Here is a 14,552-nt window from a genome sequence, read left to right as displayed (position 1 = left end):
GTTTGCTAGAGTGCATTTGGATGATCCAGAAGAGGATTGGGAGAATGTCATATGGTCAGATGAAACCAAAATATAACTTTTTGGTAAAAACTCAACTCGTCGTGTTTGGAGGACAAAGAATGCTGAGTTGCATCCAAAGAACACCATACCTACTGTGAAGCATGGGGGTGGAAACATCATGCTTTGGGGCTGTTTTTCTGCAAAGGGACCAGGACGACTGATCCGTGTAAAGGAAAGAATGAATGGGGCCATGTATCGTGAGATTTTGAGTGAAAACCTCCTTCCATCAGCAAGGGCATTGAATATGAAACGTGGCTGGGTCTTTCAGCATGACAATGATCCCAAACACACCGCCGGGCAACGAAGGAGTGGCTTCGTAAGAAGCATTTCAAGGTCCTGGAGTGGCCTAGCCAGTCTCCAGATCTCAACCCCATAGAAAATCTTTGGAGGGGAGTTGAAAGTCCGTGTTGCCCAGCGACAGCCCCAAAACATCACTGCTCTAGAGGAGATCTGCATGGAGGAATGGGCCAAAATACCAGCAACAATGTGTGAAAACCTTGTGAAGACTTACAGAAAACGTTTGACCTGTGTCATTGCCAACAAAGGGTATATAACAAAGTATTGAGAAACTTTTGTTATTGACCAAACACTTATTTTCCACCATAATTTGCAAATAAATTCATTAAAAATCCTACAATGTGATTTTCTGGATTTTTTTTCCTCATTTTGTCTGTCATAGTTGATGTGTACCTATGATGAAAATGACAGGCCTCTCTCATCTTTTTAAGTGGGAGAACTTGCACAATTGGTGGCTGACTAAATACTTTTTTCCCCCACTGTACTTTCTGTCTTTCACACACAAGCATACACTCCCTGGCTCCATCCAGGCTTGTCCATCGCTCCCTCCCTCGTCCTCTCTGCGTGTGGAGGAGGCTGCTGGTTAGTCAGTGCAGTGTGTAAAGTAGCCCACGCCAGTGTTTTAACGCACAGCGGAAATCTGGTTTGTGCCCAGCTGCTATTACAGTAATTACTGTCCTGTGGTTGCTAAGAGATGCCTCTCGCTCTCTCTCTCTGCTAACACAGTGTGTGTCTTCTCTCCTCTGCTTCTCGGAATGCTACAATACTGTGTCTCACACACACCCGGTAGGTTAGCCGTCTGAGCAGGAATGACAGAATAAGAAGAGGAGTGGAAAGAACAGAAAGAACAGGATCAAATAAGTGTGTATACGAGAGCATATGTATATGTGAGTGTGTATGCATGTGTGTGTGAGAGAGCACAGCCAACGAGTCTGCCGAGAGAATGTCATAAACCAGCTCCAGCTGGAGAAATGCGGCTCAGAACTTAAAAAGCCAGATGACAGCTGTGTGTGTGTGTGTGTGAGTGAGTTAGGGGGATGAAATGGAAACCAGATTTGGGCTTCCTTTTAAAGCACTGGGCTGAGCCCCACCATTCAAAGGCATGCGTGGGGGCCAATCTGGATCTGATCTGACCCCAGAGATGTTGAGGGGGAGATGGTGGGGAGCAACCTGGCGCAGGACCAACTTCAGAGCTTCACGCGCTTCCACCCTCCCAGGCACACACAGGGGCTGGACTGCTCCGCATTCTGGAAACCCCATAGGGCACAGGTGTGTGTCTCTGTGTGTGTACTGTATGTGTGTGTAGTCTATGTTATGCGTGTGCATATGTTGTATCAGCGACTCATAAGGACTCACAGGTCCAAGCATCTGCATGATGACCTCTAAAATATCTGGGTCCTCTGTTCAGTATTTCATTGTGAAACATCTCAAGCAAAAAGCATTCAGATGTGTGTTAGAGAGAGAAGCAGAGGGGGAGAGAGTGGGATTGTGTATGACGAGTTCTTCAGTTTTACAGACGATGACTCATTCCTAGTATGAATCCTCGTAACGCTGCTCAGCCCCGCTATACACTGATTCTACAAGTGCTTCTCTTCAGTACGCTTTCTCCTCAACCAAACTACCTTACTTGACTAAAACTTGCACTGTTTGACCCACTACTTGGGTTTGCTTCTTTAATCTCTCCTGAACTATACCACCCCACCTCCTCTCAAATACTTGGCTGCATCAAAATCTCTGCAAACACAAACTACATTTCCCACAAGTCCTATCTTCTACATCCATTTGAGATAAGGAAAGACACATCCATCCCCCTCAGCTGAGGTCGTGCAGTAGATGTGGTTTTTCATTCTCATAAACCTGTCAAATGTTGCATCTAAACAAGGTTCTGCACAGGCTAAGTCAAGGACAGCAGCATCTTGTCAATTAAGTGTGTGAATGGCTATGAGAGTGTGTGGGGGGTGCCATTTGTGCAGTATGTCAGCCTTTGACTGAGTGTGTATGCATGTGTCGACTGTGTGTATATGCGCGTGTGCGTGTGTGTGAGACTGGCGGTGGGTGTGAGGTGTCAGGGTGAGGGAGGGCAGGATGTGGGCTGATGAGAGGGCCCTACACCACATACAGGCTCACACAAGATACAGAGCCACGCATAACACACACACACACACATCTGGACTGGGGGTTAAGAGGTTCCAGATACCAAGAGACCTGGCTGGCCATTGATGTCTGCATGTGCTCAGAGCTTCAGAGTATAAGGGGAAAACCAGACATCCCAAAACATTCTACATGGCAGACATGTTACTAGTCCAGTCAAGCTCATACAGAGAATGACTAGGCTAAATCCAATAAAAGGCCAAACGAGCCTCCAAAGTGACCCTACCTCCCATGTCATAGTGACTCGTCTCATGGCTCTTGGCTGGGCTACAGCACAAGGTCACTTTCAGCTAAATCAATTAAATGTCAGACCTTCGATGAAGAAATGAAAGTGAACAAAACCAAACTTATTTCTATGGCCTTTTTAGTCTGCACACACAGTTCTCGTCGTCCGAGTTAAATTCTGGGATGGAGCACAGCACATAGCGATGGCCGGAACGTGTCCAGTCATGAAGAGGTGCAGGCTAATATCACACAGTAGCTATGTTTTCATTAACTTGTCCAGTGATTTATTTTCAAACTTTTAAAATGTTTGCATAGAAAATAGATGAGACAGTTGCCTGCTAGGGTGCATTTTCATTTAACTATCTTGTGTCGATGAAAACAGCTGGACGTAATGACATCACACCAAAGAAACAAAAAACATCTGCAAAAAACTTGTGTGAAATAAAAATGTAGTGGTTGAAGTGCTTCCATTACCTATTTAGGCAAATTGCGCATGAAAAAATTGGCAACAACCTACAGTGCCTTGCAAAAGTATTCATCACCCTTAGCGTTTTTCCTATTTTGTTGCATTACAACCTGTAATTTAAATGGCTTTTTATTTGGATTTCATGTAATGGACATACACAAAATAGTCCAAATTGGTGAAGTGAAAAAAATAACTTGTTTCAAAAAATTCAAAAAAATAAATAATGGAAAAGTGGTGCGTGCATATGTATTCACCCCCTTTGATATGAAGCCCCTAAATAAGATCTGGTGCAACCAATTACCTTCAGAAGTCACATAATTAGTTATATAAAGTCCACCTGTGTGCAATCTAAGTGTCACATGATCTGTCACATGATCTCAGTATATATACACATCTGTTCTGAAAGGTCCCAGAGTCTGCAACACCACTAAGCAAGGGGCACCACCAAGCAAGCGGCACCATGAAGACCAAGGAGCTCTACAAACAGGTCAGGGACAAAGTTGTGGAGAAGTACAGATCAGGGTTGGTTTATAAAAAAATATCAGAAACTTTGAACATCCCACGGAGCACCATTAAATCCATTATAAAAAAATTGAAAGAATATGGCACCACAACAAACCTGCCAAGAGAGGGCCTCCCACCAAAACTCACGGACAAGGCAAGGAGGGCATTAATCAGAGAGGCAACAAAGAGACCAAAGATAACCCTGAAGGAGCTGCAAAGCTCCACAGCAGAGATTGGAGTATCTGTCCATAGGACCACTTTAAGCCGTACACTCCACAGAGCTGGGCTTTACGGAAGAGTGGCCAAAAGGCATGTGGGAGACTCCCCAAACATATGGAAGAAGGTACTCTGGTCAGATGAGTCTAAAATTGAGCTTTTTGTCCATCAAGGAAAACGCTATGTCTGGCACAAACCCAACACCTCTCATCACCCCGAGAACACCATCCCCACAGCGAAGCATGGTGGTGGCAGCATCATGCTGTGGGGATGTTTTTCATCGGCAGGGATGGGAAACTGGTCAGAATTGAAGGAATGATGGATGGCGCTAAATACAGGGAAATTCTTGAGGGAAACCTGTTTCAGTCTTCCAGAGATTTGAGACTGGGACGGAGGTTCACCTTCCAGCAGGACAATGACCCGAAGCATACTGCTAAAGCAACACTTGAGTGGTTTAAGGGGAGACATTTTAATGTCTTGGAATTCTAAAGTCCAGACCTCAATCCAATTGAGAATCTGTGGTATGACTTAAAGAGAGCTGGAGCAGTTTTGCCTTGAAGAATGGGCAAAAATCCCAGTGGCTAGATGTGCCAAGCTTATGGAGACATACCCCAAGAGAATTGCAGCTGTAATTGCTGCATAAGGTGGCTCTACAAAGTATTGACTTTGGGGGGGGTGGTTTGGGGGTGAATAGTTATGCACACTCAAGTTCTGTTTTTTTGTCTTATTTATTGTTTGTTTCACAAGAAAAAATATTTTGCATCTTCAAAGTGGTAGGGATGTTGTGTAAATCAAATGATACAAACCCCCCAAAAATCCATTTTTAATTCCAGGTTGTAAGGCAACAAAATAGGAAAAATGCCAAGGGGGGTGAATACTTTCGCAAGCCACAGTATATGCCCTCCCACCTATCAGCTTCATGTCTCAGGTAGCCCGCGAAAGCCAGCATGGATAGAATGCAATAATTGACTAATATTTGCCATATTCTAATAATTCTCATGTGCCAACCTATCACCACAGTCTGTGCTATGGTGAAACTTGCACTCCTGTAGATCTGAAATAACTGGATGGCGAAACTTGCCAGCCAACCAGAAAAGCAAGGTGAAGCAATTTAGGCATTCTTGAAAGTCAGGACAATCCTTGTCCTGCAAAGAAACATTATATTTATAGTATAATTTTTTTTTTGCAAGCAGTAGACAGATTTAAATGTGGAGTGGAGCTTTATAGTTACGCGGTGACATCACTTGCCTCGCGTACCTTCAAAATGATTTGGCAATCATACTTTATTCGAAAAACACAATTTCCATCATCATTTGTCACAATAAAGACAGTTTGACAAAAGAACGGATAAAAATGTTGTCTATCTTTAGAAAATGTATCCTGTATCTGCCGTTTCCATTACACATATCGCAAAATACATTGCATTTTGTTGAATAAACCTCGGTCAATGGAAACTTGTCTAGTGTGTGGTGGCATTTGAGTCGAGCGTTAGTTAGCTCCATCTCTTTGGCTGCGTGGCTTGGTGCGAGAGTGTGACTAGCCTCACAGTTTCTCGCCCGTGTAGCCCACTCCCAGGTCTCAGACCACAACACTCTGATGCCAAATTACCAATGCGACACCCTCGGTTGCTCACTTACTGAACCCCCCTGCTCCTCCCACCCACTGGCCGCCCGCCGGCTCCTTTGCTGCCTAGCAACAGCGGTCATTGGACTTCCTGTATGGCTGATTTCTTAAAGCGGAAGCTGCTCTCCACAGGAACAGGAACATATCCTCTCCTTCCTCTCACGCCCTCTGACCTTCTCTACTCCACTCTGTGAATGAGGTCAGCTACTGTTGGGTCAAAGGTGATTGCAGCCCAGCCACCAGATCACTGGTGGACACAAAACCCACAGATACTGGTAATTAAAGAGCAGCAGAGGATACTAAATCATTAGCTTAGCAGGTCATCTGAAACAATGCCTTTTGTAAACAGGTTCAGTTTGCCATGTATACTTTCACAAATACCATGCATTGGCCATTCGTGTCACAAATCTGATGATAGATTTGTCTACTTGTGGTGTTTCATAAGCATAAACTAGAGCAAGGAGCAGTGTTGTGTTTCTACAACACACTCCATTTCTAAAGCAAAATCAGCTTGGGTGTGTAGGCCTATACCTGTACTCCCTGTTGATGAGATTGAGAAAACTTTGCTAACTACACTGCCGAAACAGTACCAGTAGCTTGTGAAAGCTCATACTAAGGAGGACAAAGAGAACTAACTCCTTTACCATCTTACCAACAAACTACGCCTGAGCACAGCTCAATCTATCAATAGATGAGGAAATACGAGTGGTTTCAGATAACCCACAAAGACAAATTGGAGAAATGTACCATGTTGACTTTTTATACGCAACTAGGTTCCCAGGTATCAGTTTTGCCCGGGTGACAGATATGCACACCTAAGCTGTGGCCACACTCGACAACTCCCCAGCAATGAAAGGTAAGGCAAGGCCCTGGCTGTTAAAACAGACCCATATCCTAAAGACAACTGTCAGAGGAAAAGACAAAGGGCCTGAAGCAGTACTGGGATAGAGTGTCGTGTTGAGCCACTGCTCAGATTTACCTCGGTCCTGCGTCCTTGATTCAAGCACAGGCAATAGAACTGAATTTTACTAGACTGGTGAGAAGTCAGGTTAGTCCTACAGAAAACCGTAGCGCTACCAAATAAAGACATGTACATGGAGAATATACGAGGACCCTAGTTCCTGGACTCACCTGTAATCCATCTTCAAGGGAGTCCGAGTCACCAAACGCAGGACAGCCTGGAAAAGAGAAGATTGAATAAAATCTGAAATTCAATAAGACTTCCAGCATGTAGCTACACAGATACAGATGAGCGAGAGAGAGAGAGAGAGAGAGAGAGAGAGAGAGAGAGAGAGAGAGAGAGAGAGAGAGAGAGAGAGAGAGAGAGAGAGAGAGAGAGAGAAAGAAAGAAAGAGAGTTCACATAACATTACTGTATATCCCCACATCACCAAGTCCCATTATATCAAAAGTCCCTAAAATGTCCCCAGACGTCACACATCCCCACAAGCATGCCACTGGTGATAGAGGGAAGAGGGAAGCCATTGAGGGAGGTATGGTAGGCCCAGACTTACATCCGCCATCACAGCTAAATGGGGAAATGAAAGCTACTCTGTGTTAGTAAGACACATGGCCTAATGAAATCTACTCTTTGCTTGTATAAGTGCAACTCGGGTTGAGGATAAAAAGCCATGACTCGGTCCAAAGATTTCACATTCACTGAGGCCGAGTTTCAAGAAAGTAGACTTATGATAAGAATACTACATTAAACAAAAATACAAAATGCAACAATTTCAATTGAAATAAATTCATTCATAATCTATGGATTTCACATGACTGGAAATACAGATATGCATCTGTTGGTCACAGATACTTTCAAACAAAGGTAGGGGCGTAGAGCAGAAAACAAGTCAGTATTTGCCTCATGCAGCGCAACACATCTCCTTCGCATAGAGTTGATAAAGCTGTTGATTGTGGCCTGTGGAATGTTGTCCCACTCTTCAATGGCTGTGCGAAGTTGCTGGATATTAGCGGAAACTGGAACACGCTGTCGTACACGTAGATTCAGAGCATCCCAAACATGCTCAATTGGTGACATGTCTGGTGAGTATGCAGGCCATGGAAGAACTGGGACATTTTCAGCTTCCAGGAATTGTGTACAGATCCTTGCGACATGGGGCCGTGCATTATCATGCTGAAACATGAGGTGATGGCGGCGGCGGAATGGCACGACAATGGACCTCAGGATCTCATCACAGTATCTCTGTGCATTCAAATTACCATCGATAAGATGCAATTGTGTTTGTTGTCCGTAGCTTATGCCTGCCCATACCATAACCCCACCATGGTGCACTCTGTTCACAACGTTGACATCAGAAAACCGCTCGCCCACACAATGCCATACAAGTGGTCTGCAATCTGCCCGGAACAGTTGAAACTGGGATTCAACCGTGAAGAGCACACTTCTACAGCGTGCCAGTGGTCATCGAAGGTGAGAATTTGCCCACTGAAGTCGGTTACGACGCCGAACTGCAGTCAGGTCAAGACCCTGGTGAGGACACCAAGCACGCAGATGAGCTTCCTTTTGACAGTTTGTGCAGAAATTCTTCAGTTGTGCAAGCCCACAGTTTCATCAGCTGTCAGGTTGGCTGGTCTCAGACGATCTCGCAGGTGAAGAAGCCGGATGTGGAGGTCCTGGGCTGGCATGGTTATACGTGGTCTGTGGTTGTGAGGCCGGTTAGACGTACTGCCAAATTCTCTAAAGCGACGTTGGAGGCGGCTTATGGTAGAGAAATGAACATTCAATTATCTGGCAACAGCTCTGGTGGACATACCTGCAGTCAGCATGCCAATTGCACGCTCACTCAAAACTTGAGATATCTGTGGCTTTGTGTTGTGATTAAACTGCACATTTTAGAGTGTCCTTTTTTGGTCCCCAGCACAACGTGCACCTGTGCAATGATCATGCTGTTTAATCAGCTTCTTGATATGCCACACCTGTCAGGTGGATCGATTATCTTGGCAAAAGAGAAATGGTCACTAACAGGGATGTAAACAAATTTGTGCACAGCATGAGGGAAATAAGCTTTTCGTGTGTATGGAACATTTCTGGGATCTTTTATTTTAGCTCATGAAACCAACACTTTACATGTTGCGTTTATATTTTTGTTCAGTGTAAGTAATCGTACTGTTGAACTTGTACCTGACTCTTAACAACATCATGTCTAAAAACAAGCTTTTATTGAAATGTTGGGGGAAAGAAAATTTGTCCATAGTTAAATGTTGGCAGTAGTGTAGAAAACAGAGATTAGCTTCTTTCCACTGGGACGGACGAAGAGGAAACGGTTTGTACCTACGGCATCAAGAGACTCTTTTAAGACTCCCAATTCACTTAATTAGGATCACCAAGACCTCATTTAAAACAAGCCAGGCAAGCAGCAGGAGAAACCAGGCCTCTGTCTGTCCCTGTCTGTGTGTCTCTCCGTCTCTAGTTTAGAGAAGAAGACTGTCGGGTCGAAACGTTGCACAATAAAAAACTGTGGGAGCATTCAACAGTGTGCGTGTATCTATATTTCTGTGTCAGTCTCTGCGTTAAAAAAATATTTGTATTTATTTCACCTTTATTTTTCCAGGCGAGTCAATTAAGAACAAATTCTTATTTACAATGATGGCTTGGCCAAACGTCTGTCTGTAGCACGTTGAGACAGACTTTCTGCAGCACGACTCTGCCAGTGCTGGACCATGGAGCTGCCTGAACCATGTGCCCACCGTTGCCATGGCAACAGAGGATTGCAAGGTTGACACACACACACACACACTAAGAAGCACACACTCGTACACACACAGACTTCGAAGCACACACACTGCAGTCCGGGAGCAGAGCTATGCAACAGGAATACAGAGGAACCTGCCTGTGTGGAGGAGAGGCATTACACAACACTGGAGGAATACAGAGGAAGCCAGAACAGAACAGAGGCTACAGAGAGGAGAGGAGCAGAGTAGAACAGGCACTGGGAGCCAGGCAGCACTCTTATTATACAGCCATTCCTGACAAGACCAAAGGCATGTGTGCTAATTTACAGCAATGATAATTCTGCTAATATGCTAGTATTGACTGTTACCTCTACTGGTTTATCAGTACCTAAGACATTCAGAGCTAGAGTTATACGGTCATTTAGGTATAGAGCGCTTCTTCATGTTGTTGTTAGACACCATCAGTTTCCTCCCCAGGTCTACAGGACCAGGGAGTGAAGGAGATATCCATAGAGCCCAAGCCAGGTTTTAGTCTTGAGTAACACAGGCCAGGAGGCTGGATGGCAGATTGCTGAGCTGGCAGCTCTCCTGCTAATTGGACGCATTTGCTACCTATGGCATTACCTCTGCTGGAAACGCTTATCATAGCCCCAAGCTGCTGTATCAAGCTCAGCCCATCTCCAAACACTTAGCCCAGCCTACACTAGCCTCAGCCCATCTGTAACCAGGTTAGCCTAGCTTCTGCCCATCAACAACCAGGTTAGCCTAGCCCAGCTTCTGCCCCTCAACAACCAGGTTAACCTAGCCTAGCCCAGGTTCAGCACATCAACAACCAGGTTAACCTAGCTTATCCTCAGCCCATCTCTAACAAGGCAAGCCTCACTCTCTGTGGAGTCGGCAGAAAGTGGATGTTTCTGGTTTTTAGGGATACAGCATTTTCAACCTAACTTCCAGAAGTAGGGACTCCGCTAGCCCAAACGCCACCTAGCCTATTCTACCTTAAAGCCTAAACTCAAAATTCCATGAGACACAGACTGCCCCTATATTGACATAAATGCGTCCCTGTGCCCCATCCGCTAACTCAACTGTCTACGCTGCCAGTCTGTACAGGAAGTGGTGCCCTTATCTCCACCACAGCTGGCAAAGATAAGATAGGAGGGCCAATCATGGGTGAGTGAGCAGGGAGCAGGGGAAGTCATCACAGCTAATCAATGCTACGCATCAACCACCAGGAGAACAGGTCAACCATTACATGCCACAGACATAGACCAACACACAATCACACGCAGATATGTACGCTTGCACACACAGACTCTCACACACACTAATTCATACAAACACACACATGTCAGAGGAAAGGAGTCTACAAAAGCATGAGTTCCGTGAGGTGAGACTGTACTGAACTGAGGTGGACTAAAGCTCAGGGGTTCTTCCTAACCCACCTTGGTTGATGTCCTCGATGGCCCTGCGGATCCCTCTATCAAAGGCCCTGGCATCGGCAGGACTCTGGAAGGTCAGGCCAAACTTTTTGTCGTTGATCCTCCAATGGTGGAATATGGGGTTGACCTTGTTGTAGACCAGGTCCTTCTTTAGAATACACTCCAGAACAACCTGACCACACAGACACAGAGAGAGACAAACATATCTGTTAGTGACTTGAAGTTCCCAGATGGTAAAACGTTGGTCCAACTACTTTAATGCAAAATAATATGATACAAAAACACACAGCTCACAATCTAGTCTAGCTCCCTCCAGAAGCTGCAAGAAACCCCAAAAATAATTTATTCACCCAATAAGCAAAGCCATTTATGGTTAAAGGGATACTGCGAGATTCTACGGTTTTATGTTACTGTACAGGTACCTGTAGACTTCCAGTCATTGCGCTAACGCTAATTAGCATTGGCTCACAAAACTCTCTAACTACCATCATAGGCAAAAAAAACAGTATCCACAAGTTCACCTGACACTGGGTAAGTAGAAAAATGCCTGAATTGCCAAAATCTTGCAGTACCCCTTTAAGTAGAAATCCATCTTGATATGAGAGTGTAAAATCAATAAGTGGAAACTATGTTATTTACCCCTGTCCGAGGGAGCCTTTGAGGAACAGACATCTAACCTCCATCTTACTCCTCACTGTAAGCTGTTTAATTGTGTCACGTTCAAATACAACACAGAAAAACGAAGCGCGTGGAGAAAAAAGAAAAGCCCCAACCATGTCCCGACACTGGATATGACAAGAAACTTCAGAAAAATAGAAACAATCCAAGTCCAACACAATAATTTCAGCTATTTCTTCCCCCCTCCTCATAAATTTGTAAAACACATAACATAGTGCGGTTTTATTACAAATTATGATAAAGCTGGAGTGGGGGGTAAGTTTTGGAGGCAGCTAAAGAAACTACAGTGCCTTCAGAAAGTATTCACACCTCTTGACTTTTTCCAAATGTAGTTGTGTTACAGCCAGTGGAGTTATGTTTTTAGAATTTCTTTCAAATTAATTCAAAATTAAAAGTTGAAATGTCTTGAGTCAATAAGTATTCAGCCCCTTTGTTATGTCAAGCCTAAATAAGTTCAGGAGTAAACATTTGCTTAACAAGTCACATAAGTTGCATGGACTCACTTTGTGTGCAATGATAGTGTTTAACCTTATTTTTGAATAACTACCTCATCTCTGTACCCCACACATACAATTATCTGTAAGGTCCCTCAGTCGAGCAGTGAATTTCAAACACAGATTCAACCACAAAGGTCAGGGAGGTTTTCCAATGCCTCAAAAAGAAAGCAGACATTGAATATCCCTTTGAGCATGGTGAAGTTACTAATTACACTTTGGATGGCGTATCAATACACCCAGTCACTACAAAGATACAGGCATCCTTCCTAACTCAGTTGCCAGAGAGGAAGGAAACCGCTCAGGGATTTCACCATGAGGCAAATGGTGACTTTAAAACAGTTAGAGTTGAATGGCTGTGATAGTAGAAAACAATATTGTAATTACTCCACAATACTTACCTAAATGACAGAGCGAAAAGAAGCCTGTATAGAATAAAAAGTATTCTAAAACATGCATCCTGTTTGCAATAAGTCACTAAAGTACAAAAATGTGGCCAAGGAATTAACTTTATGTCCTGAATACAAAGCGTTATGTTTGGGGCAAATCCAACACAACATCACTAAGTACCACTCTTCATATTTTCAAGCATGGTGGTGGCTGCAGTATGGTATGCTTGTCATCCGCAAGGACTAGGGAGTTAAAAATAATAATAAAATAAACGGAATAGAGCTAAGCACAGGCACAATCCTAGAGGAAAACCTGGTTCAGTCTGCTTTCCAACAGACACTGGGAGACAAATTCACCTTTCAGCAGGACAATAACCAGTGTTGTAGTACATTACTTCTTAACCCCCACAGTGTCTCGGTGTCGGATACATTTGTACTCGGTCTCAGACAGCGAGGACTCGTAATTTCTTCCCGAGACCAGAGGAGTAAAAAACTAATTATTATCAGCTTCCATGACATGAATACAGTATTCTCAGAGGAAGGCCCTCAAAATTGTCAAAGACTCCAGCCACCCTAGTCATAGACTGTTCTCTCTGTTACCGCACGGCAAGCGGTACCGGAGTGCCAAGTCTAGGTCCAAAAGACTTCTCAACAGCTTCTACCCACAAGCCATAAGACTCCTGAACAGCTAATCATGGCTACCCGGACTATTTGCACTGCCCCCCCACCCCATCCTTTTTACGCTGCTGCTACTCTGTTAAGTATTTATGCATAGTCACTTTAACTCTACCCACATGTACATATTACCTCAACTACCTCAACTAGTCGGTGCCCCGCACATTGACTCTGCACCGTTACCCCCCTGTATATATAGCCTCCCCTACTGTCACTTTATTTTACTTCTGCTCTTTGTTTTTCTCAACACTTTTTTTTTTTTTTTTTTTTGTTGTTGTTTTATTCTTACTTTTTTTGTTTAAAATAAACGCACTGTTGGTTAAGGGCTGTAAGTAAGCATTTCACTGTAATGTCTGCACTTGTTGTATTCGGCGCATGTGACCAATAAAATTTGATTTGATTTGATTTGATTTGATTTGACTTAACAGCCTTTATATCTATAATAGACATGATTGCGCAGTGGCGAACCTATAGACCTTCAATGTGTGACAGGTTCGTGATTCTGAAAGGACAGCAACCGTAATACCAGTGCAGTCATGTAGGAGAATACACCTTTTGTAAAACACAAAAGGGCCAGTTGTGTAGTGGAGGCTATAAACCATATACCCACTTTTCTTTTCAGTGGGCATTGCGTATACTCACTTCTTAATCCCTACTGATGCATAGCAAAGTAGTGTAGTGGAGGTATACGACTTATCAATTATGTAGTACAATAGAGAAATCATGCACAAAGTAGCCTACACAATCCCAAAGCATATTTTCACAGGTAGCAAAAGTGTGTAGCTCTCAACTGGTTTTGGCATGGAGCAGCTCACAGAAGAATGACATCGGTAGCCGGTACAGTAGGAAAGACGTTTCAACTTATCTACCAGTAAATGGTAACTAAAGCAATAATAGGTATGCAAAAGTTTATCCGAAGTGTTGGTTAGTAGGCTATTTGTGATGTGCAATTGTCATCATGCGCTGTTTGCGTCAGGGGCGTAGACATGGACGGGTCTGGGTGGACAGAGGCCCACCCAATCAGATGTATGTGGTTTAAGCATTGTTGTGGACTTAAGACCATCACATTTTTGTATTTTTTTCTATAAAAATTGTGATTTTGAGAGTGAAAATCTGAAACATCTATAGGAAACCTCATTTAAAAAAAACATAGGAACATTTGTATTTTTCACACAGGGTGCCTTTCCTTCACTGGGCTGGCTGTTTGGCAAAATTTGAGTATACCCACTTTTCCAGGCACCACTACACCACTGCATAAGGCTGATGGAAAGACAGCAGTCACACACAGCATGACGTTAAAGGATAAGCAGTCCATAAACTCGGACATAATAAGCCAATCATAAGAATACAAAAACACAACCATTAAGCATTTCCTAATCGGAAAACATTTCACGTATAGCACACAAAGTAACCAGTGATGTAAAGTTTATAGTGGAACTGACAGCGTTTTAACTACTTTGCAGATATGAAACAAACAGACAATCATAATATCAGTAAAAAATATCAAATTCCCAGTTTATGCTACAAAACCAACTTTATAAAAGAGGTTTTAAAAATAGGTTATATTTGACTCAACGTTCCATGACGTACACTAAGGCATTGTTGGCAGAATAGACGGATCCAGTTCAATTCATGATTAATAT

The 14,552-nt window shown here is 43.6% G+C and overlaps 1 protein-coding gene across 2 annotated transcripts in view; it reads right to left on the bottom strand.

Moving 5' to 3' along the window:
* Window positions 1-14,552, bottom strand: part of LOC121539461 (sprouty-related, EVH1 domain-containing protein 1) — a 79,994-nt gene that overhangs the window by 6,533 nt on the left and 58,909 nt on the right. For both annotated transcript variants that reach the window (XM_041847973.1, XM_041847974.1), the window contains exons 3-4: window positions 10,677-10,845; window positions 6,674-6,720 (exon numbers count right to left, since the gene is read on the bottom strand). In XM_041847973.1, the coding sequence (XP_041703907.1) occupies window positions 6,674-6,720; window positions 10,677-10,845 (216 nt within the window). The remainder of the gene's footprint in view (window positions 1-6,673; window positions 6,721-10,676; window positions 10,846-14,552) is intronic.

The sequence above is a fragment of the Coregonus clupeaformis genome, chromosome 25, assembly GCF_020615455.1.
Source record: "Coregonus clupeaformis isolate EN_2021a chromosome 25, ASM2061545v1, whole genome shotgun sequence".
Lineage (NCBI taxonomy): Eukaryota > Metazoa > Chordata > Actinopteri > Salmoniformes > Salmonidae > Coregonus > Coregonus clupeaformis.
Note: the sequence above shows the minus strand (reverse complement) of the source record. Positions and strands in the feature narration are given on the sequence as shown.